Below are 25,172 nucleotides of genomic sequence, written 5' to 3'. Positions count from 1 at the left end.
TGTACCTGGAGAGCTGTGGAGCCACCAGCATGCAGGGGAAAGGGGTCCCTGCACTCAACAGGTGGGCTTGCAATCCTCCTACTTCATTATTTCCAACAGAAAGATAAATGAACAGCTGCTCTGGACTCACGTGCCTCTCTCAGGCCAGCCCTTCTGGAGTGGTAAGGATTGCTGGTTTACAGGCTTAGGAAGAAATGGGACTCTCTCAGGGTGTTGCTGCCTGCCTGCTGCAGCTCCTAACTGTGCAATCCTGTCAAGAACGTGGTCCAAGACCCTCCTTACCTGTGGGAGCCTGCATGGCAGAGCTGGGGATTGTAGCAGCGTCCTGGGGCACAGTGCTTGTGTCTGGCTCTGGGGTACTGGTTGTTGGAGAGGTGGGTGCTGGGTTCAGCAATGTCCTAGGTTTCCTCTGCAGAAAAAGAGGAGATATTTCTCCTTTTACCCCTGCTCTCCTTTACCACCCATGATCACTACACTCTCTCCTCTGCATCCAACAGACAAGGCACTGTGGAACATGACACATTTCTGATGGTGATGATGGGGTGTCTCAAGAACCTAGTAATCAATATGTGTGTATTTTACAAACCACAACCCTGAAGAGTAACAAGCCTGGATCTGCCACCTCTGCTTGACTCAGACTAGCCACACACAAAGGACAGGAGAGCTTACTCTACCCTTTGGCCATCCTGTCATGCTCCCAGCACCTGCCATGCTACTCCACAGCCAACGCACTTCCAAAGACACGGATTCTTGATGGAAATGATCTTTAGGACACAGACATTCTCTACAGCTCCGGGGCTGGGCTCTGAGGACACTCCCAGCCCACACACCCCTCTGGTCTCCTACTTGCTGCAGTCACCCAGCCAGAGGCTGAGACAAACGTGCACGAACACACGCATGCACCAACCCATGGCAGGACCTGCAGCACCTGCTGTTCACCCGCCTGCATCAGCATCAGCTTTTACCTTACTGCCAGGCTTGGGGCCTCTCTTTCTGGGGAATTTCAAAGGCTCCACTGACTTGGAGGGTGTAGGCATGGGGTGGTGGATTAGTGTTTTGGTCGTTCGACCACGCTTCTTCCCTGTTTTGCGACGCCTTTGCCCTTGTTGATGCCCCAAACCAGTCTTTGTGCTACTGTGCATGCTAGGTTTCTCCGAGTTTACTTCGGAGGCAGGTAAAGGGCTCTTTGGAATCACAACTGAAATAAAAAGAGAAAAAGCAAATGTAATTAAATCAGGTGAGAATCAAAACAAGAGCAGCCTCCATCTTTATACAGTGTCACATGGAAAAATCTGGAGAACTCCCAGACCCCTGAGCGGGGGACTGCTCTCCATGCCAGAGTAAAAACCAAACACACGGATCCCCAGCTCAGAACTTGAGCTGGGGGACACTGGGGCTTAACCTGGACAGGCTGAACTCCAGAAGAATCATGCCTGCAGCCATACCTTCCTTCCTGAAAATAACTGGCACCTACATCTCTTCCTTCTGCAAGCAGTGACCTGCCAATGGCTATGGAAAAGGCTGAGAGCATTCCTAGGGAGGGACCAGCCAAGACCTGTCTGACGGTCACAGAGCCAGGGCTGCAAACACTGGAAATCCCCTCTCTCAAGGCTGATGTCAAATCTGTCCCTAAATTCCCAGCAAACTGCAATGGAAGGAACCAGCTCCATCCTCCCTGCCTGCAGGGATTACTGCTCCTGGTCCTGAGCAACAGCTCATCTCTGCTGCACCAGCTGCCCTGCCCCTCCACATACTACCAGAGGCACGTCTGTTCCTTCTTATCTTCTCACTCTTTCCATCACAAAATCAGGTTTCTGCTATACTTGCCCACACATCCCCTAAATTTGATCAGTCATCTTTCCCAAGCCTGCTAAAGGCCAGAGATATGCTGGCCCAGCCTAGCAGAGCAGTATTTCCTTCTGTTTTAAATTTCTGCTAAAAAGAAATAAACCAAAATCCTGTTGCATTTGAAAACTTCAGAGTGATCTTTAGGATGTCTTGTTTCTCACATCTGGAAACCTCAACATAGGGGCAAGGAATTAGGAAAAAGCACAAACACTTCTGAAATCAGAGGCTTTGTAGTTAAGGAAAAAACTCTTAGCCAGGGAAAAAGAGACAATACAAGATTGATACCAGGATGGCACAACTGTGGGCATATACAGAGATTTTTAAGGTGTCTGTAATGAGGTTTCAGGAGCAGTTACTGTGAGCAAGGATTTATTCCAATGAAGCTGTGGCTGCCCCTGGATCCCTGGAAGTGCCCAAGGCCAGGTTGGACAGGGCTTGGAGCACCCTGGGATAGTGGAGAGTGTCCCTGCCATGGCAGGGGGTGGAATGAGATGAGCTTTAAGGTCCCTTCCAACCCAAATTACACAGTGCATCCAGGATCCAGCCCCATTCTGTTTGTCATGTGGGCATGTTTAGTTTCAATTTTATTTGCTTTTGTGCTTTAGCAATCTGTATCAGAAGCTGGGAAGAAGCACACAGCCATCAGGATCTATCTGACTTTCTGAATAAAGACTTTTTGTGTCAGGAAGACACAGGGAATGGGGCAGAAACATTTTTACTACTTTTTGTCTGAGCTGTTAGTGTTAAAAACAAGACTATTTTGCTGTTAAGAAAATGAGTGTGATAGCTCAGGTGCTTCTTAGAGCTGATGGTACTCCAGAAGTGTCACCTGCTGCAGGTGACACCTGGCACTGAGCTGCAGGGAGGAATGGCACAGGTAAGGCAGGTGCTGATCAGGGAATCGTGGGGCCTCTGCTTCAGGTGTGCAATGACTGATCTCAGCAGAGAAATGTTTGTATCATACCATTTATTAGAATCCCATAAGTTGACAGAACAAGGATAAAGGCTGAATGGAACAGGTTGCCCAGAGCAGCTGGGGCTGCCCCTGGATCCCTGGCAGTGCCCAAGGCCAGGCTGGACAGGGCTGGGAGCACCTGGCACAGTGGGAGGTGTCCCTGCCATGGCAGGGGTGGAATGGGATGGGCTTTAAGGTCCCTTCCAGCCTACACCAATCCATGATCCTAAAACTCTCCATACTTCAAAGAAACTGTTAAATCTCAAAGGGATCTGGAAGCCAGGGCAGGGATCATTTCCTGTGAGATCTGCACAACACTCAGTGTCTAAACCAAGCTGTGCCATAATGAGGTTTCTCTAATGTGAAGGAAAAATTGAGAATTCTACAGACAAGCTGTGAGGCAAACATGTTTTCTCAGTTTTATTGGTAACAAACCCAGAGAAATGGTGCATTTGGGAAGTTGGCATGCAGTAGGCAGAGCAGCTGGACTGCACCCTTTGCTCCCAGGCTGGGACCACATCACTGGGAACTCATGCCAGGAAAAAGGAGAACTGCTGTCAGATGAAGTCCTGGTGAAAGCTTTCACTGTATAATCTTATGTTAATAAGTGATTTCCTCTTTTGGTGAAATAAATGCAAGAAAAATCTGTTGCCCACTTCAGCTGTAAAGACAGTACACATAACAGTAATTTGCCAGGCTTGAAGAATTGGTTTTGGGATTTGGACAAAAAAAGCCCCTAACTGGGTGCATGCAGATCCCATGATGGGACACCTCATGTCCTTCAGCCACCCAGAGGAGTTCCCACTGTGCCTGTGCCCCTGGCAGCACATCCCTGGTCCCTCTACAGCCACGGCTCCTGCAGGGATGGAGGAGCTGCCACAGCAAGGGAGGCTGTTCACTCAAACAGGCTAAATTACATCTAAATGTGCAGCCAGCTCAGGCCAGAGAGACACAGACTGTGACCTAGATTGGGGCTGTGAGCCCAGCAGTGCTGCTGAGCACAGCCCTGAGCACAGCCCTGAGCACAGCCCTGGACAGGCACTGATGTTTTCCCTGGGGCTGATTCCATCAGACTGATGCAATGCACAGACATTTTTCTGACCTGCAGTGATTTAATGAAATGAGGTCTTATCCTCCCACGATCCAGCAGACTTGCCTGGCTTTTTGTTGGATTTGAACCAGAATCTGAGCAAACACCAGCCTGTGCTAATACATTTCTCCTGCCCTACCAGATGAGTCCTCCCACAGCTGTACCTGCACATCAACGATGCAGCCCCCAGAGCACAGGGTTACAGCTGGCCACACTCTGCCTCAGCCCCATGGCACCACTTCCAGGGACTGGATGCTCCATAAAGGAGCCTGTAGTTTTTTTTTCAGGTGCCTGTTATTCTCCTGTAGGATTTCAGCTCCTGCTGTCACGCAGATGTGGTCCAGAAACAAGGGATTGCTATGTAGGGATCAGTGCCCAGCACTCAGCCCTGCCTGCACCCACCCCAGCACCCACAGAGCTCCAGAGGTGCAAACAGCTGTGCCCAGCAAGGCAGATTACTTCACAGCTCCAAGACTGCCTAAAGTCTTTTGTAACTGCCAAAAGCATAAATTTACTGCATCTTACTATTATTACATCTTAATTATTAAAGCTCTAAAGCTATTAAAGTGTCCAAAGAGGGGCCACCAAGATGCTGAAGGGTCAGGAGGGGCCGCAGGAGGAGCAGCTGAGGGCTCTTGGTGTGTGCAGCTGGAGCAGGGCACGCTGAGGGCAGAGCTCAGGGATCTGCAGCTCCTCCCGAGGGGCAGCTCCCATCCCTGCTCTAGGACAGGGACAGCAGCCAGGGCACGGCTGGGGCTGGGCCAGGGCAGCTCAGGCTGGAGATCAGGGCAAGGCTCTTCCCCCAGAGGGTGCTGGCACTGCCCAGGCTGCCCAGGGAATGGGCACGGCCCCGAGGCTGCCAGAGCTCCAGGGATGCCCAGGCTGGGCTTGGTGGGGCTCTGGGCAGGGTTTGGCTTTGGGATTGATCATCCCTGTGGGTCCCTTCCAGCTCAGCCCATTCCATGATTCTGTGAGAGTGAGGGATGGGGGAGATGAAGGGTGGGGGAGAAATTTGGGCAGCGCTGCAGGGATGGCCAGGATGGGGCTGGTGGGGTCTGGGCAGGGCCTGGGGCTGGACTGGATGATCCTTGGGGTCCCTTCAGCTCAGGATGTTCTGTCATTCTATGATTCAGCTGGTGACAGAGCCAGCCCAACAATGAGCAGCTGCCAGAGACATCCTCACTTTCTTCTTCCTTGTACAAGCCACTAAGAGGAGCCACATTTTCAGAAAATCAAATAGGGCTTCTCTTACTTAAAAAATCAAATTTTCCTGAGTAAAGCAGCATCTCTGTGCCACAGCTTTGTTGCTCACCTGAGCTCTGAGCAATCTAACCATCCAAAGCTGGCCTTGCTTTGCAGGAGTTGATCCATGCAACCCTGAGATCCCTTCTGACCTGAATCTGAACTCATGGTTATTTCAGCTCATTAAGGGGACAGAAATCTAATAATTAGAATTTTTCTGCTGGCTGAACTGTCTTGTTTTGGGTCACACAGGCATCCAGGACAATGGCAGACATGGAGGAGGAGGCTGGCTGGCACTGGATCCATTTGGCAGAGTGAGAAACATCACCCTGAAAATGCAGCTCAAACACGGCTGAGCTCAGAGCAAAAGAGAAGTTGGGCACCACTGATGATGTTATTCATCAATGAAGGATTAATTTAAACAAGAGTTTTGAGCTTTCTGCAGAAACTAAGAGACTTGTCAGAGAATTCCTGATTTCAGGCTCTACTTCCTAATGCCAAAATATTCCATCAGCTGATACAAGGCACCTGCAGCTGCAGGTGCACTGAAATCCTTGCTTACAGGATACTCTGCACAGTTGATATCCACACTCTGAGGGCTAGTCAATGCTTGGAAACAACATTTGCCACCCATCAGCTTATCTGAGACTTGTCACAGCTTGAAGAAGACAAAATTACGCCCTTGGGACAATAATTACAAAGTCAAAACCCGGAGAAAAATATGGAACAGAAAAGTTTGAATCTGCAGAAAGGTTTCCTGCCTTTCTCTCCTATTGACAAAGTTCATTTACCAAGAGCAGCAGGAGCACAAATCCCAAATTCCCATTTTGTGTGCCAAGGGCTCTGTTCTCTCAGATGCAGCTGTAGTTCACATGCTTCTGCCTGGAGATCTCCACAATGGTCCCTGCAGTGTCCTGAAGAGCAGGGGGAGATTTCTGAGCACAGCACTCATGCCCACTCCAAAGCCCCTCTGACAGATGTCCTGCAGGCCACCCCTCCAGTGTCCTTTGGTGCTCACTGCCCCTTGTCCATCTTCAGCACTTCCTGGGCAGAAGCAGCACTCAGAGAGGTGGGTTAAACAGGCCCATTTAAGACAAGCAAATTGGCCAGAGAGCAGAAATCTCGTTGAGATCTGGCTGAATCCTTCCCTGTGTGAGGCATTCCAATCCCAGACATCCTGAAGGTTGGAGCTGGACAGGAACCAGAGCTCAGTGCCTGTCCCAGAGTAAAATGTGGAAGCTTCCAAGCCCTGTGATTCTTCCCAAAGCAGAGACCATCATCACTGGTCACCATGTGGGACAGAAATAGAGGCCCTGGGAAGGCTCCAGACTTGGATTGTCCTGAGCTCCCAGCAGATATGGTAGACACAACACAGGACCAAGGGTGGGAGACATGGGCTCCTTGCAAAGACAGAGATTAAGAACAAGACTCCAAATCCTGGAATTTAAAGGGAGAGCAAGCTCCAGTCACCAAGGCTGAAATATGGTGACAAGCAGAAACAAGGTGTGGAGTGTGAAATCCTTGAAGTGTTTTGCAAAGCTGAGCATTTAAACCCTTCCATCCTGGTGGAAATCCCGCTCTCCCTGTGGTTGTGCTACACAAACTCTCATCCTGGGCACACTTTAGGCTGACTTCACTCTGCTTCCAAACCTCTCAGCAGAGGATGGTTGGGCAGAGCCAGCAGCCCTGCCTGCAATCAGCAGCTCAGTCAGGCACTTTTAGACCCCTGTAAATAACAGCCCTGCAACACTCTTCTTCCTTGAGGTTGTCCAACTCCATCCTGAAAGCATTCAGACTTGCACCATGTCCCAGTGAACAGGAGCTCTGTTACTGGTCAGAGATCCTGCAGAAACAAAGTGATGACCCCAGTGCTGTTCAACCAAAGAGAGGGAGGTTCCAACCCCAGGAAACCTCCTGCCAAGACTCAGTAACACCCTGAGATATTGAAACTCTCTTTTGGGCCACGAAGCACGGTGGAAAAGGGAAGGAAATATCCTAAAGCAAACCCAGATTCTCTGGGATATGAAATATTTCAAAATAAAACATGAGGAAAAGCCAAGCTGAGAGGAAGGTCTAGACACAGAGTAAGGACAGAGTGAAGCTGCTTCTCCCAGGTCAGTTCCTCTTCTCAGAGGCTCCTGCCAGCCTCAAGACATCACTCAGTACCCTCAGGTCTCTGACATGCCATGGTTCCCACTGAGCCACACATCTGGTGTTTGCTGAGCCACAGGCACTGCCAGCACCCCAGAGCCTCTTGCAGTGCTGGGTCCCTTACCAAGTCCCCAAACCTCCAAACCCCACGTGTTCCAGGACACACATCCAAGCCAAGCCAGGGTCACTGCTAAGAGCCTTGGCTCTGTGCTCCAAACAGCTCAAGAGATTTTTCTTGGGATCCTCCAGCAGCAGCCTCAGAGGCAGCACCACCCAGGCTCCAGGGCTGCTTGTGTGTTCTACTCAGGACAAACACCTGAACCCCTCTGTGTGCCCTCCTTCCTCCTGCTGTTGCTGCATAAGCTCTGTGTGGTCCCCAAACCATCCCTGCCAGTGCAAAGCAATGTCACCCAGCTTCATGTGTGAGCTCCAAACCCCAGCTCAGTCCTGAAGAGAGTAATTAATATTTTCCCATCTCCTCCAAGCACAGGAGCTCACCTGAGCTGTAACCCTGCCAACTACTCCTGATGAAGCTCCTCTCCCCACCACTATGTTCTTATCCTGAAGAAGGAAGAGAAACCAGGCAATGTCCAAAATAAAAAAATAAAATGCACATTACCTTTGCCCCTGGGCAGGAAACCTAGCAGCTGATCATCTTCCTTTGAGGAGACAAAGCAGTTAAACAACAAGTCACATGGCAGCAGTGGTGGTGAGAAAAAAGAACTTCATGAACTTTCTGTCCAGGATCAGCATCTTGTAACCCCCTGGGGTCACTGCAGCAGCCACAGCAGGCAGCTCTGGTCCCAGGGTAACACAGAGCTGGGAGCCCAGGGTGGATGGAGCTCCCCTTCAGCCTATCCCCATGGTAACTACCTAAAACTACTCACATTTGCTTGCTCTGCAAGCAGAGGAGGCAGCAGCTGAGCCCAGGCACAGGGAGCAGGTCTGAGGGCACACACAGACCTGTGCAGGCACTGACCAGTGCCCCCAGTGCCCTCACCCAGCTCCCACCAGCCCTGGCACGGTGGCAGAGGATGAGCTCTGTGTTAGCCCTGCCCTGCCTGGCTGGGCTTGGGGCTCTCTGCCAGCTGGGCTGCTGCCAAGGCAGCAATTCCAGTCCTCCAAATTCCAGAGCTGGAGCAGCTTCCAGCTCTGCCTGCCCAACCTTAACGTTTTCACCACCGCCCTCTCCCACAGCACGGAGTCACCCCTCTCTCTGTCCCAGAGCATCCAGAAGGGTGGAACAGGAGGCAACAAACCCATCAGGAACTCCAGAGCAACCTGGCATCAGCCAGGGGGGAGGAATAGCACAGGCACCTTCTGAGATACAGACAGTGAGGGCTTTACCTGTGTCCCTGCTTCCCTGGGCTCAAGGTGACAGTACTGCCCTGCCCTCCAGCAGTGCCACGAGAAACATGGCAGCAAACTGAAGGGACACTGCTGTCTGTGTGTGTGTGTGGGCAAGTCCTTTCAGGCTGCTTTGATTGTGGCTGTCCTGTGCTGGGCCAGGAGCTGGGCTTGATGATCCTTGTGGATCCCTTCCAGCCCAGGATGTTCTCTGACTCCAGACCCTCTGAGCAGAGCTCCCAGCCAGCACTCAGCTGAACAGAAAGTCCACTTCACTTTATATTCCTAGGATATGTATTTAAGGGTAAAAAAGTACATGTATAAGAGGTGTGAAAAGACATGTCACCATGTATGAGGAGTGGAGCAGGGACTCCTGGCCAGTGGACATCCCTGGGAGCACTGCTGTGGGTGGGATGCTGAGGGAAGTTTGCTGCACACACAGAACTCCTCCTCCTTTGGGACAGCTACTGGGACCTGCCTCCCCCAGCAGCTGCCAGGCTGAGGTGGAGAAGCTGTGGAGCACAGGATGAGCTCTCCCACATTCTGCCTTGCTCTGTAGCCCAGCAGAGCCAACATCCATCCCTGGCCAGTGGCCAACATGGAGAGAGGACCAGGACCCACCACAGACACAGGCACAGGCACTCCCAGAGCTACATTTCCCCCATGTGGTGTGCTGGTTTGGATCCCCCAGCTCCAAGGTGTGCAGCATCCAGACAGGAGCACCAGGAGATGCCCAGGAGATGCCCAGAGCCATCTGGCCACTGGGCACAGAGGTCTCCCAGCAGGCTGCTGCACAGCCAGCAGGCAGCAGTGGAATTACCAAGCAGGCATGCAGGCTGCTCCTCCTTGCTGTCTGACCTCCCTTCCCTTCTTCAACACACACACATGGCCTAATGAAAGCTCCATGGAGTGGCTGCTGGGCCCCAGCTCCCTGCCCAGCCACTCCAGCTAAGCAAACACTGCTGGGAGTGGGAGGCCCTAGAGATGGAGAAGGACCATGGCTGGGAGAAGCCCTGCACTCCTCCACCTCTGCTGGCAGCCAGCAGCAGAGACAGATTAGAGCTGACTGGAGTTACCAGCATTAAATAAACATGCCTGCCCTCTTTGAAGTTCTGCTTCCCTTGAACATGAGCTCATTCCACGAGGCCTCTTTTTGCTCAGCCCCAGGAAGCCACGGGGTTACTCATTCTCCATGGAGTTAACTCTTCACAGGATTCCCCACCTTCCACCAGGGCCTCACACAGTCAGTCCAGTAAATGAGCACAGACCAGTTTACCACAGCAGCACTTGACTGCCTGCATGTCTCTCCAGTTCTCTTTAAGAGGAATTCCCACAGGGAAGGGAAACTGCCTGACTCCACCACATGGTCCTGCAGGCTGGCACACAGGGAAGGTTTACTGCAGCTCAAGGAAAAGGCAATTCCTCTGTGGTGATGCATCCTCCCACCCTGCTAAGAACAGCACTCTCAGGTCTGGGAGGACTGTGCTCAACCCTCCAGCACAGCAGGGCTGAGGAAACACAGGAGGAATTTCATTAGAGAAAGCTCCCAGTACTCTGTTCTTTTTGGGTTAATCCCACAAAGTGCAAGGCAGAAGTTCTTGGTCAGGAGAGGAAGCAGACAGTCACAGAGGGAGAAGTAAAAGCACAAAGACAAGGCTGATCTCAACTCCCTGGCATTTTTGCATGGCTCATGCAACCCCTGCCAACCCCTGCTCTTGTCCCAGGAGTTGAAGAAAGGACAAAGAGAACAGAAATCTGCCTGAGGGTGAGGGCTGCCTCTTCCTGTGAGTGGGGAGATGTGACTTTTTGGGGGTCACTATTATTGTACACAAGAAGGAAGTGCAGAGTCTGCACATGGAGCCAATGGGAAAGGGAGAAGCCATCCCAGCCACCTGCCAAGGGAGAAGCACAAGCTTCCCAGGATGGCACAATGGGGTCTTGTTTCTGGATAACTGACTGGGCTCTGCTCACTCACAGCTTCAGCCCCTGGCAAGAGGAGTCTGGGGAGGAACAGAGCTGCCTGTGCTGGGGCTGAGGGTCAGACAGGTTCCCACTTCTCCTGAGAAGGCAGCTTCCACTGTGCTCCTGAAACCTTCCACCCCCAGGTTACTGCCAGGAAAGCTCCTCCAAACATAAACATGTCTTGAGCCACTCGTGCAGTACCTGAGAGGCACCCTGGAGATGCCTGGGGAGAGCACCAGGACACCACTGGAGGAGTCAGGCACTGCCTAAGAGGGCCCCAGTGCTCTGCAGAGCCTGCAGGGCAGCAGCAGCTGGGACACAACCAGCAAGAAGAGAGGGAGAGGCTGGGAACAGCAAGGCAAAACGTAGAAATCCAAGATAAAGAGGAATCATCTTCAGCCAAGGGGAGCTCACAGCTTGGCTTGTACACAGATCACCCCAGGCAATCCACTGAGACCAGCCCTGCAGCCCTGAGCACAGACCTGGCCCATGCCAGGGACACAGGGCAGCACCAGCCTGACAGGGCACCATGAGCTGACCCAGGACTTCCAAGAGGAACAGTCTTGTCAGAGAAATGCCTTTCCTAAGCAGCCCTTCAGCTCTGGCAGAGAGGTTGCTCTCCTGCCCTTCATTTCATTGACAAGCCATGTGCAGGGCTTGCCAGGCAGCAAATGCCAGAGGGATGTGCTTGGGGACAGTGACAGCCCCCTGAGCCCAAACACAACTGTGATGTGAGAAAGCTTGAGATATGTCTTAAGAATCAAACCAGCCATTGCTCAGGCCTTTGCAAGGCAGCAAGTTGCCCAGCACTGCTCCTACCCAACAATCACAGCCCTAGGAACAAGACAGGTACAACCTGCTCCACACCTGCTTTGTCCACGTTCACAGCAAAGGCACACCAAGAAAACTGCCCAAAATACAAAGAGGCGCAGTCCTGCAGCTTCACACTTCTCATTATTCCAGGCCCCCTGAGAAAAACAGCACGGGAAAATGTGGTTCAAAGGCGCAGGAAAAACTTCAAGGAAATTCCTGGAGAGGAGCAGACCTCAGCAATGCTGTACAGCACCATCCCTCCCCAGAGCCATCATCCTGCCCATCTTTATGGACAGCCACTCCTCAGCACCAGGAGGAGTGCCAGGCTGTTCCAGTGCTACAGGTCTGATCACCTGTGCCCTTACCACGCATGAAGCAACACAAAAACCAGACAGGGCACCCAGGTGTCCTTGCTGCCAGTCTCTGCCTGCTTTGCTGCTCTTTGAGAGCTGAGTGGAGGAGCAAGACAGCTCAAAAACAACGTGGGCCTTACCTTTTGTACCAGGGGGCTGCAGATTATCTCCAGTCAGCGAACACCAGCCTACGGGAAAGATGTCCCGGGAATCATATCGGCACCAGTAATCGAAGGCACCTCTCCAGCCATCAAATGTTATCAGGACCTCAGAACCTCTCACCTCCCCAATGGTGGCCGGGCAGATGAAGTGAGGGTTCTTCCTGTCCACTGCCTCCAGCTTCATACCTGTCTTGAAGAAGTTTTGGGAAGGAGATGGTGGTTCCTACAAGAAAAGTGGAATATATGCTCAAAGGGGACATGGCAGTGCCTCCTCACACCAGGGCTGTGCCCTCACCAGCAAACTCACCTCCACAAGGAGCTGAAGGGAGTTAGTGGGCTGGATTTGAACCCCAGTAGGTGTGCACACACTGGCTGTGCTACACAGACACTGCCCTTTAATTAAGAGGCAGCAAAGTTGCTGCTGGACTGAACCCAGGGAGTGGGACATTCCACAGAGGTGCTTATTTTCCCACCTTGCATTCCCCACTTTGAGCAGCACCTGCAGCCCCAGTGAAAAACCAGCTCCTGCCTCAAGCCTGAGCCCTGAAGCCCAAACACTTCCTTGGAACCTCTGGCTACATCCTGACACTGCTATGACACAGCTGGAGAGGACACAGCTCTGTCCTAGAGCAGCCCTGAGGCAGAGCTGTGCAGTGTCACCTCCTACAGGACCAGCACATCTCCCATATGAGACACCAGCTCTGAGTCTGGTGCTCTGCAGCCAAGGGGCCATTGCCAGAAGGATCTGCACAAACAGGGAAATACCTTGTGAAAAATCCGGACAGGAGCCATCTCTGCTCCATTCAGAGTCTTCAGAAGGAACATGGGCCAGGAGGAGGCATTGAGCCTGAAGCCTGAGGGGAGGGAAGAGGAGAAGGACACTTTTAGACTGTGGGGGCTGATGGATGTGCCAGCACATGCCTGCTCTGATTCACACAACCATGATCCCATACCACCCTCCTCCCATGCTGGAGTCAGGTGGGTCTTTAGCCAGATATTCTGAATGCAAAACATTTGTGTTATTGAAAAGAAACATCTGGAAACAGCTGTCTGACTGCAATGTTCACTTATCATAACAATCCCATTGACCATCCAGACAGAGCACTTTGTGCAGCATCAGTGCTGCCAGCTCCAGTGATCCTGCTGCAGGGGAGACATGAATCAGCAAGTGCACACTCAGGCTATGGAATTTCTTCCTCAACAGGGAATCACAGCTTCTGGGTGGCCTCCTCTACTCTAGTGTGAGCTGCAGGCAAGCTAATCTGAAGAAATAGAGGCTGTGATTTGGCTGGAACACATTATAGGGAAGGATGTCAGGTTTTGGCTCGACACCTGCTGTGAAAAAAGTGGAGAAATAACAAGAGGGGGCTTATGGGAAGAAAAAAGCAATTTCACATGCTCTGAAGTATGTGGCACTGACTATGACTATACAACCAACAGAAGGCTCTGGATATCACAGAACAGCTTTGCTAAACGTGCATCTTCCTGCACAGGCAATTTCTGCTGCTCAGCTGTGTTAGGTCTGTGTTTGGAGTGGTTTTGAAGGTAATCCTGGCACTGGACCTGGACCAAGAACATGGCAAAACTTTGCCAAGGTTGCAGTGCTCAGCACAGGTCACTCTGCCAGCCCTGAGCTCTGTCAGATCAGCTTGGAAACCAACCCAAGCAGCCACAACCACAGGGCATGTGAGAGCTCAGCTCCCACAGTGGCAAAGAAAACATTTTATGTGAATGACTGTCAGAATATCCTGGGCTGGAGGGGACACACAAGGATCACCCAGTCCAACCCCTGCCCTGCCCAGACCCCCCACCAAGCCCAGCCTGGGCATCCCTGGAGCTCTGGCAGCCTCGGGGCCGTGCCCATTCCCTGGGCAGCCTGGGCAGTGCCAGCACCCTCTGGGGGAAGAGCCTTGCCCTGATCTCCAGCCTGAGCTGCCCTGGCCCAGCCCCAGCCGTGCCCTGGCTGCTGTCCCTGGAATGATCTGTGTAAAGAAAGAGCAGCAGCAGATGTGTGCACATGGAAAATACTACAGGAAAGAGAAAACCCTTGCTCGGTTTTCTTGGACTCTGCAGGCAGGAAGGACAACTGCAGCAGTTGTCCTCAGTTACCTGTCTTCATGCTGGGTGCAAAATCATCCAGTTCCACTCCCCAGCTATGGGCAGGGACACCTTCCCTGATCCCACTACGCCAGGGTCTCACAAGGAAGATTTTTTCCCTAACATCTCACCTAACCGTGACCTCTCCCCTGGCACAAGGTTAAGCAGGTGACACGCAGCAGAGCCGGGCACACGGGGCAGCACCCCCGGACCTGTTCCTGTTCCACCTGCACTTCGTGCCCTCTGCTGGCCACACCCGCCAGGCACAGGAGGGACCCACCGGCCCACAGGGCTTTGGAAGAGACGGGCAGCAGAATCACTGAGTGGTTTGGGTTGGAAGGGACCTTAAAGCTCATCTCACTCCACCCCCTACCATGGGCAGGGACATCTTCCACCAGACCAGGTTGTTCAAGTCCTGTCCAGTCTGGCCTTTAAGATATTATTTGGGGATATGCTAATTGAGAGAGAGATTTATGAAGACCCTAAAACTTCTGGGTAGCAGAATGCAAAAGCAGGTTAATTTTGCAGGAAGGAATCAGTGAGTCAGCTTGTCACAGGGCTAGCATCAAAGGAAAAGGAAAGTGTTGTGTGTTGAACAGAAGACTGGAAGAAGTGTTAGACTGTCCAGGCTATTTATAATGTTGTAGCCAAGTAAAATTAAATAAATATAATAATGAACTACTGGAAGTGTCCCTTCACATGAGACAGGACTTAAGTCACTGTGAACCTTTTCAGAAATTATGTTTCCTGTCCAAGTAACTTGGTATTGAATCCTAGAATCACAGGGTAGGTTGGGCTGGAAGGGACCCTGAAGATCAACCAGTTTTACCCCTCTGCCATGGGCAGGGACACCTTCCACTATCCCAGGTTATTCCAAGCCCCATCCAACCTGGCCTTGAATACTTCCAGGGATGGGGCAGATACAGCTTCTCTGAACAACAATCCAGAGCTTGAGCTGCAACCAGGGCAAGCAGCTCACCGTAGTGCAGACACCTCCTTTATCTACACTCTAAAGGATCTCCCTGTCCATGTGTCTGTGTGGAAATACAGACCTGCTGTGGTTTATACACCTCGTGTGTATCCCAGAGTAGGCAGGGGCAGGCTGTGGGCCTCTGTCCCAAGCACAGATCTATAAAACCCCTTAATGTGGAAACCCAGGGCACAGGGAATATTTCTCTGTCAGCTCTGGGGTGTCCTGACCCCCAAAACAGCACTGACCTTGACCCTCACTCATGGAGAAAGTTTCCTAAACTCCAGAATAGACTGGAACCCACAAAGTGTGAAATAGATGATAGAGAGCAGTGTGGGTGTGTCAATGGGTGAGAAATTGAGGGTTTGGGGTTTTTAGTGTGTTGTGGATGGCAGCAGGATGGAAGGCACAGGGTGTCATCTTGGGCTTCTTCTTCCTCCTTCTCCATGGGTTTGGGTGGCATTTTGTAATTGGGCAGAAAAGTCTGCACTGGGGCTCTGTGGGATCAGTTATTGGGTTAAAAGGGAAAATAATCCAGGTGTCAGCTCTTAATGGGATAGTTTAGTCTTCAAAGACCTTGTACCAAGAGATTGTTGGGCATTTTGTTGGGCATTGAAAAGCTGCTGAACTCCCAGCAGTGAGACTGTTTTAGTGATAAGGAATAATAAACACCTGAGTGTGAACATGAACTGCTGCCTCAAGTGCCTTCAATCCAGACCCAGAGAAACCCAACTGGTACCCCCACGTCACAGACATACTTTATGAAAAATCCTTTTGCCAGGATCTTTTCTCCTGAGAAGCTGGGAAGCTTCAGCTTCTCCATGTTTTGCTGCTTTGGAATGTGACTTGGAGAATTGTTTACCCAGCATGTGAAATTGTTTTTACTTGATGACCATGACAGCCACCTGTGTCGAGGCTGTGAGCAGCCACAAGATTTTATTATCATTCCTTCCTTTCCTTGCTAGCCTTCTGATGAAATCCTTTCTTCTATTCTTTTAGTATAGCTTTAATATATAATTTTCTTTTAATATATTATATATCACTAAATAATAAATCAGCCTTCTGACACATGGAGTCAAGATCCTCATCTCTTCCCTCATTCTGGGGCCTCTGTGAACACACCACATTTGATGAGCCCCGAGTGAGGAACACTGCCAAAACCCCACACCCCAAGCATTCCCCACCATCAACTTGACCCTGGCTGGACAGCTGAACTCCAGCTCACCCAGAGGAGGCTGCAGCATCCCTCCATTCTTCTCACAGTTGCCAATGGGCTGGATCTCAGCAGAGTCCACCAGCCTCCAGAAGTCGTTCTTGTTGTCGCTGCCGTCGAGGCGCAGGCGCAGGCGGGCGCCCGTCAGCCCCACCACGGTGGCGATGCAGGTGGACGTGGTGTTCCGGGGGTCCTGGGCCTCCAGCTTCATGCTGATCTTGAACTCGTTTGCAGGTGGAGTGTAGGACTGAAAAGAGTGGGACAGGGGCTGTGGTGTTACATTTTAGTTCAATGGTTTGCTCTCACTCTCTGTCTCACTCCTGGAAAATGAAAGGTTTATTCCAAGCCTGTGATCCTCCCCTGCAGAATCATGAATCTGTAACCTCATTGGCCCAAGTCTTATTCTGTGCCCACTTTGAATCTCCCTGTTAAGCTGTGGGGGGAGACCACAGAGTCTTTCTTGGCCCTTTTCTCCCTAGGCTCTCCCTCTCTCCCCCTTTCCCCCTTCCCCCTCAGAAACCATGCTGCTCCCGGGCTGGGACCCCCAATAAACCCTCAGCTAATGAGCACCCTCAGAAGCCACGTGGAGTCTCCTTGCCTGCCTGCTGCTACCAGCAAACACACAGCTTAGAGGGCCTCCAGGGACATCCCAGGGACCCTCCAAACCCACAGCAACAAGGGGCCAGTCAGAGCCAGGACTGCCAATACCTGCATGCACCAGCTCAGGCACAAAGCTTCCAGCAGTAGGAGCATGCAAACGGGGTCTGCTGAAGGCTGATAGCCCCTCCAGGCACAGCAGAGAGGCACCACAGAGAACTCAGCAAGCCCTGGCACGTCTGAACAGACCCCCATCCTTCTATCCTGCATCATCTAGGCAACTAAAGCCTGTTCTCATGGATTCACAGAATCATTAATGCTGCAAAACACCTCTAAGATAATCAACCTCAGCTGTTCCCACAGAACTGCCAAGCCCACCACTAACCCACTACCCCTAGGCACCACTTCTGAACACTTCCAGGGATGGGGACTCCACCAGTGCCCTGGACAGACATTTCCTTGGTCTGATCACCCTTTCAGTGAAGAAATTTTCATGATATACAACCTGACCCTCCCCTGGCATAAGCTGAAGCTGTTTCCTCTAATCCTGTCTCTTGTTCCCTGGGAGCAGAGCCTGACCCCACCTGGCTCCATCTTCTTGTCAGGGAGTTGTGCAGAGCCACAAGGTCCCCCTGAGCCTCCTTTTCTCCAGGCTGAGCCCCTTCCCAGCCCCCTCAGCCACTCTTGGGGCTCCACCCCCTTCCCAGCTCTGTTCCCTTCCCTGGACATGCTCCAGCCCCCTTGTTGTGAGGGGCCCAAAACTGATCCCAGGATCTGAGGTGCAGCCCCACCACTGCCCAGTGTAGGGGAATTAACCTTCTCCTGGGAAGACTCACCCAGCCAACCCCAGACCCACACAGACACTCACCCTCCCCTCTGCCTAGACCCAGGTGACCCACACTGATTCACTCCTGCCCCCGCTATACTCAGCACAACCACATCAGGGCTCAGTACCTGCTGCCCAGGGACTGCTGGTCTGTCACAACAATTGGATGAACTCTGCTGAAAATCTCCTGATTGAGCAGGATCCACCAAAAGCTGGACCCCAGCTTACTCAGGACACTTTCTCCAAGGGCCCATGCTAGACAGAGTTAATAGCACACTTGTGTTCCCAACATGCACATCTGAGAGGAAAATCTTCTGTACTACTCTAAAGGCATATTTTTATTCTTTGCTTCAGCACTTGGATTTCTGTTTAGTCTCCAATATCTTTAAGTATCCTCCTTTCCAAGCCAGGGGCCTATCCCAGAACTCCAGGGCCCCCAGTGGACCATAGCCCTTGACCTTTCTTGTTTTCACCCTCTTACCTGTTTGAAACAATGGGCAGGAGCTGGGATGGCACATGTCTCTTTCAGGTACTTTTCCCAGGTGAAGTGACCTGAGAAGTAAAAACAAAAGGATTCAAATAGGAACAGATGAGCAAAATTCTCAGCAAAAGAACTGGCCAGACTCCTAAGCTGGCAGTTCTGCACTTCTCACAGAGGAGGTGCTCACAGGCAACGTGTTTTCACCAAGAAACTCTGATGTTTGTGAGCACAGAAGATTTACAACTGCAACTGACAGGCAGAACAAAGCACAGCGCTGCCTTCGGCATCCTCCTGCCTCGGTGCTGCTGAGAAGGGGCTGCACAGAGCCAGGATAACAACCTACAACTTAATGGAAAACACCCAGCACAGATGGGAATCTGCTGAGTCCTCCAGACAACTGTCCCTTAAAAACTATTCATTAAACACATCACTCAGTCTGGGGATTGCAAACAGTCACTGTGGGCTACGAGCAGCACAGCTTGGGGGCTGGAATGAGATTATCTTTAAGGTCATTTCCAACCCCAGCCATTCTGTGATCCCATGATTCTAAAGCGTGGATTTAGAACAGGAATCTGCTTTGAGGGGACTGGATGATCCCCCTGGTCCAGCACAGACACAGCCCACCCAGGAATGAGCCCAGCAATAAGTGGACAGGTCAGCAATTAACTTCCTGAAGTGCCATGAATTCCACAGGATGGGCGGGATGGGAGCAGGGATCCTCCAAACAGGGATTTTCTGAGCTCAATACCTCACACCCAACCTCAAGCCCCCTTCCACTGAGTGCTGCTGCCAGGGGAAATGCATTTCATCCTTGCCTGCACCTTCCTCACGTACAGCAGGAAGGGCAAAAGCAATATGCCACCCAGGGAAACCTGTTATTAAATGAGGAATTAAAAGCTCCTGTAATCTGAGCAAATCATGACTTTTGCCATTTAAACTGAGCAGCTGGGAGAGGAACCTTCCAGCATGACATTCGCTTGTATTCATCCAAACAGCTCCCAGGAGACCACTGTTTTCAAGGCATTTCAAGAGCAGCGGTGGCAGCACAATTAAAGTCAGCCACTGCTTCCCCGAGTCAGGCAAGTTCTTAATCAGTCTATTTTCAAAACAAAAGCTACATTAAGAGCCATTTTAGCTACTGCAGCACACACCACACCTCTGAAAATTGAGGCAGTAAGGTCAGCACACATTGCTTCAGCGCTGCCTCGTGCACAGAGGAGCCTTCATAACCTACAAGCTTCAAAGAAATACAAGGAATGCTGCTTTTTCACCACCTCCCATGCAGATGACTAGTACACTGTTAAAAATGGGGAAAATGAACAGAAAAAATACAGTTTCATTGCCACACTGGGTGAATATTGCTGTTTCCAGACTGACAGCACCCTTCATCATGCCACTGAGTGCTCAGCTCCATCCACTGGCACATATTTTCCTTTCAGCCACAGTCTCACACTGGGTGAATGAAGAAATTCTGTGAGTTACTGCAATGATGCTCTCACAAAACCAAAATTCTTTTGCTTTAGTTGAAGATATGATTTTATACTTGGTTCTGTCAATGAAACTCTTTGTATGAATAATGTGGAGTAAAGACCCAGGCAAAGCAAAGCTGGGCACTCCTGGCCTGGAAATGCCTTGTGCATCCCAGCCCTTACCTCTGGTGGCTGATCTGGGCTCATCTCAGACTGGGGTGGCCCTTCAGAGGTCACTGTCCCCAGAGCACAGAGGACACCCAGATGACAGTACTAGGTGAGCAGTGCCAGTGTCAGCCCCAGGCCCTGAGCCAACAGCCTGAACAGGATCAGCTGTGCTTGACAACTTTATTAAAAAAAAAAACCCAAACAAACTCCTCTCAGCTGGTTTCAATCCATCATTATTAAAAGTTGTCATGGTTTAAATCTTCCCACTTTCCACTCCCTCCATACCAAGCCAGGCTGTCCTGCTCCCTGCAGCAGCTCTCCCCACAGCCCAGATCCATGCTGCACAACCACAGTGGGAGCAGAGAATTTCTGACACAGCTGCAGGACTCTAAAAATAGTGTTTGGACATGGAACTTATTTGAGATTAATTCTAAAGCCTGCTGGGATTCAACCACTGTATGAAGACACACACACACACAGCACTAGAACTGTAGCTTCCCTAGGACCTGAGGGAACAGCATGAAGCTGGGCCAGGGCAGCTCAGGCTGGAGATCAGGGCAAGGCTCTTCCCCCAGAGGGTGCTGGCACTGCCCAGGCTGCCCAGGGAATGGGCACGGCCCCGAGGCTGCCAGAGCTCCAGGGATGCCCAGGCTGGGCTTGGTGGGGCTCTGGGCAGGGTTTGGCTTTGGGATTGATCATCCCTGTGGGTCCCTTCCAGCTCAGCCCATTCCATGATTCTGTGAGAGTGAGGGATGGGGGAGATGAAGGATGGGGGAGAAATTTGGGCAGCACTGCAGGGATGGCCAGGGTGGGGCTGGTGGGGGGTCTGGGCAGGGGCAGGGTTGGACTGGATGATCCTTGGGGTCCTTCCAGCTCAGGACATTCTGTGATTCTCTTATTCCTATCACTAATGGTTCTGGTGATTTATTTTGCAAAGAAAAGCAGGAGCAGTAGAAAGACTTGTAAGAAAAGACTGATACAGCAGTGTTCACTACCAGCCACCCCCTTACACACAGAGGGCAGGGCAAGCACAGGTAGAACCTGCACTTCTTTTCCAAAATTACCCTCAAACCAAGGTAAAAACTGCAGAGTGCAGTTGGAAGCTGTCACTACACCCTTAGCATGAGAGGAAACCCTGCACTTCGGGCCCTTGTCCCAAGTCCCCCTCTGCCTCTTTCCAGCACATTGGATCTTCTGCACAGTAAGAAATGAGAGAAAGACACTTAAATGAGAAACACCCTGTCTTTGCAGCTCCATCTGTGAGCCAAACAAAAGCCAAGGATTGGGAACCCGTGTGACTCCCTGGGACTTGGCTGTGGAAATGCCACTGGGGTGACTGTCTGTCACTTGTGCTTGCCTTGGGAAAGCTCCTGCTCGTGTGCTCATGCCAAAGGCAGATATTACTTCCAGGCAGAGAGTCAGATCTGGGCTCTGATGTCTTAACCTCCAAAAATATTTACTCCAAACAACACACTCCACAAACCCAAGGGGTCAAACTGCAGTAGTTGTGAACAATGCAGCTCTGCACCCTCACGTTTTGATTTTCTTCATGTTGCATTTAACATTGATCCTTTGCCCAGAATTTAAATGAAGATGGAGTTTCTGTTTATATCTTTAACTGAAGTCTGGTTTGGGCTCCATTAGCATTTTGGCTCCTGAGGGGTCATCAATCCAAGTGAAACAATACATGTGTGTTTCAGGTCACATCTGTGAAGGAGAATGTGCCCTACCCAGATCAAGGCATCCCATTAAAGTCTGCAGCCCATATGTGTGGCTGCCAAGGAGCACCAAGGCAGCACATGAAAGCAGCACAGTTTGAGGCAGCTCTGTATGAAAATGAGCAGAGCATTGTCTGGGCTGGGTGACAGTGGCTGTTCCTGGTGTCTGAGCATGGCCTCCTGAGGGTCAGCTCTCCTCCAGGCACAGCTCCTGCCTGTCCCACCCTACAGGAGTGTGCCTTTTGTTGACAGAGTGACAAACTTTGTCCCCCCAAAAAGGAAAGAAGCCCAGAAGTTTCTCTTCTTGATTAGGTGAAAAAGCCACCTCATAGGACCTGGGGGACTTCACCTCAAACTTAGAGATGGCCAATGGGACAGAAGCCAAAAAGTCCCACCTGGGCAATTTACTAGAAAAAGAAGTGAACAAAGAAACTAATGGCTTTTGTGAGGTGTTTTACCAGGAAGCAAGGACCTCCTGCACCTAGCTCAGTTTTCCTCTGTTTGTTATTCTGCCTTTTATTAAACCTTTTTGTTTCCAATACTGCAACAGAAGCCACCCCGCTGATTTTTATGCTTCCAAAAGTAGCTCAGCTACCTTGAATGTGTTATAGGTCTCAGAGCTTATGAGACCTGGCTCAGGAGGCTCCTGTAACAGGACCCTGCCCCATCCCAGGCACTTTGCTCAGCCATCAATCCAGCTGCAAGTGCTCCACTGGTAACATGAGTCCCATTGCTCTGACCTGCTCAGTAAAATGTGACAATGTGTGAGTCAAAACTACCAGCTCTGAAACACCAGGGTGCTGTCTGCTCTGTCCTGCTCTCCTCAGAGGTGTCCCAATGCAGCTTTGACCTGAAATCTTTCCAGCCTGGCTTACAGGCTGCTCTGTGCCAGATGCTGCAGTTTTACCCCCTCACTGTGCAGAATCACAGAATGGTTTGGGTTGGAAGGGACATTAAAGCCCATTCATTTCCACTTGCCATGGACACCTTCCACTGTCCCAGGTCACTCCAAACCCTGTTCAACCTGGCCTTGGACACTTCTAGGGATGGGACAGCCACAGCTTCTCTGGCACCCTGTGCCAGGGCATCCCCAGCCTAACAAGGAAGAATTTCCTCTCAATATCCCATCCAACCCTGCTTTCTGACACTATGATGCCATTCCTATTGTCCTGTCACTTCAGGCCCTTGTCCAAGTCCATCCTCAGCTCTCCTGGAGCCCCTTAAGGCTCTGGAAGGGGCTCTATGGTCTCCTCAGACCTTTCTCTTCTCCAGACCCAAACCCTACAAGGATGTGCCCAAGCTTTGGGCAGTGATGAGCTTCTCAGAGCTTCTAGCAGGTGATCACCGATATTCACTGCTGCACCATGCACTTGTCAAAAACATCTTCAGAAATCAAAAAAAAATATCACAAAAGGGAGAAGGGAAGGCAAAAAGCAGCAGGGAGGAAGAAGGGAGCTCTCTTACCTTGGTACTGGGAGGGAGACTCTGACGGGCGGCTGTACTTGTGCTTTTTACCATCTTTCCAGTCTATGGCTGAGACAAGAAACAGAGCATTTGTGTCAGGGAAAGGAGCCAGACAATGCACCCTTCTGCACTATCTGTGCTCCAGGCACTTCAGAGGAGAGCAGTGACCTCCCTATCCTGACCCCAGAGACATGGATGATTTGCCTCTATCTCTGGGCTGTGCTCCCTTCCTCTCTACAGCTCCTGCAGGTACCTGACAGGAGATATCTACATCTGCACCTCAGTCCCTGCTTAGTTCCCAGAGCCACTGTTCTCCTTCAGTGACAAGCAAGAACAAAGAACAGCAAACTCCATCATTTTAGCTAGGAGAAGAAGGGCTTGAGAGGAACAAACATAACAGCCACTAAAAATGGCTCATAAGGATCTTTGGTGCAGAATGGCTCCTTGTGTTACTCCAGGTTATTCACACAAGCAACCTCAGCCCTTTGTGGTGACAAGGGAGAGGACTTCTCTGAAAATCTGCACAAGGGCCCTCTCCACACAAAACACCAGGTTTCCTTGTGTCCCTTGCAGCTCAGAAGAGAGCACAGCAAAGCAGCATCAGCTCTGCAGAGCAGCTCACCTGAGCTCTCTTTGCTCATGACAGCTTTGGGTTTCAGAGCTCCAAAAAAATTGAAGTTCTCAAGACAGCTCTGGAAAGTGATAGAGTAGAAAGTGGGGAATGCTCATCCTGGCCTCCAGCCCTGTGCCATGGCAGAGTTTACCCTGAGCCAGCTCCTCAACCTGCTGCTGCCAGGCTTGCACCCTGGAGTGCAGCTCCTTTATTTTACACACCATTTTTAGGGCTATTGTAGACAGCAGCTTGGTAGTGCCCTGTGAAATGTGCCTTGCCCCCATGAAAAACAGTTCCTTGTGAAAGGAAAAGGTTTGAAATCTGACCAGTAGCTGGAAGAGGCAGGCTGAGAGCTGCTTCTGAAGTGGCCTGGGGTGTCTTGACATGTCTGGAATTACTTTGGGACAATTATTTTTATCATCTTCTCTTCTTGACATGTTCTTTTCAGCACAATGGACAGGACAACATGTAGGTTTTACTGCTCTGGAAAGTGACAGAGCAAGAAGTGGGGGATGCCCACCCTGCCTCCCATAGCCTCCAGCCCAACAGAGGGATGCCAGATCAGCATCCCTTAAATGAACACGAGGGACATATGGAGTGTGGCCATGGCGTCCCTAGACATGGGCCAGACAAAGAGCCTCCTTGGAGAGACATAAATGGATGAAAAGGATTGAAGGACACCCTTCCTAATAAATGCATTACCACGAGGCACAGTATTGTGCCATGTCCCTAGAGCAAGAATAAAGGACATAAAGTATTTAAGTCAGAAGCAAAAGAGCCCCCTGGGTGGGTAAGGCTCCCCTCAATGCTGCAGGACAGCTCTAACAGCATCCATGCACTCAAAGGAGCATCTCACCATACTCTGCAGGTGAAGGTACATTTTGTTCTTAACCTTTAACATGCAAAAATCCTCATTAAGCAGGATACAAAAGCAGCAGAAAGAGAGCGAAACAAGAATTTCTGCAGACAAATGAAGAAACAGTGCAAGTTCAATGCATTATTAAAAAAGCAGGTAAGTAGGACAGAAACCCACATGTGCACAGTGCAGGTGCTGCCTCTGCAACCTACAGCCTGGCATTCTGAGCCCAGGTCACAGAGGCAGGCTGGCTGGAGGCTCCAGGAGCACAGAGAACAAGCTGTGAGTGAGGCTGAATCCAGCCAGCCCGGGCCTGGGCCATGCTGCTGACTAATCAACCAGCCTCCTTTATTGCCAAGCCCTCCAGCTGCCTCACAGCAGGGTCTCCCCATTCCCTGCTTTCCTTCATTTATTTTCACTTCATTAAAGGACAAGCAGTGCTAGGAAGAGGATAATGCCTCTGTAAGATGAACCACGACAGAAGCAAAGGAGACATTTAAAAAAAATAAAGAGAGCAGAGAAATCGAGCATAGAAATCTCCTGCAATAAACCTTGGGAGTGTGGAGCAGATGTGAACAAAGAGCTGTGGAGGATGCTCCATCCTCTCCCTTCTCCCTTCCCCCCTCCTCCCTGATGAGATCACTCCAGTCAGATGCACATGCATGGCACAGCACTAAAGGAAATCAATATTTCTGTTAAGCACAAGAAGCCAGAGCAGCTCAGCTGCAGGCAGCCTGCTTGGCTTCACCCTTTTTGTTGGGGATGCAGGACCCAGGAA

The 25,172-nt window shown here is 51.0% G+C and overlaps 1 protein-coding gene across 4 annotated transcripts in view; it reads right to left on the bottom strand.

Moving 5' to 3' along the window:
- Positions 1-25,172, bottom strand: part of SCMH1 (Scm polycomb group protein homolog 1) — a 64,561-nt gene that overhangs the window by 20,590 nt on the left and 18,799 nt on the right. For all 4 annotated transcript variants that reach the window (XM_030232057.2, XM_030232059.2, XM_050983167.1 and 1 more), the window contains exons 4-10: positions 22,926-22,994; positions 18,107-18,177; positions 16,215-16,449; positions 12,688-12,776; positions 11,902-12,145; positions 966-1,198; positions 283-409 (exon numbers count right to left, since the gene is read on the bottom strand). In XM_030232057.2, the coding sequence (XP_030087917.1) occupies positions 283-409; positions 966-1,198; positions 11,902-12,145; positions 12,688-12,776; positions 16,215-16,449; positions 18,107-18,177; positions 22,926-22,994 (1,068 nt within the window). The remainder of the gene's footprint in view (positions 1-282; positions 410-965; positions 1,199-11,901; positions 12,146-12,687; positions 12,777-16,214; positions 16,450-18,106; positions 18,178-22,925; positions 22,995-25,172) is intronic.

Source organism: Serinus canaria, chromosome 23 (assembly GCF_022539315.1).
Source record: "Serinus canaria isolate serCan28SL12 chromosome 23, serCan2020, whole genome shotgun sequence".
In the NCBI taxonomy this organism is placed as follows: Eukaryota; Metazoa; Chordata; class Aves; order Passeriformes; family Fringillidae; genus Serinus; species Serinus canaria.
This window is presented reverse-complemented; position numbering and strand designations above follow the sequence as displayed.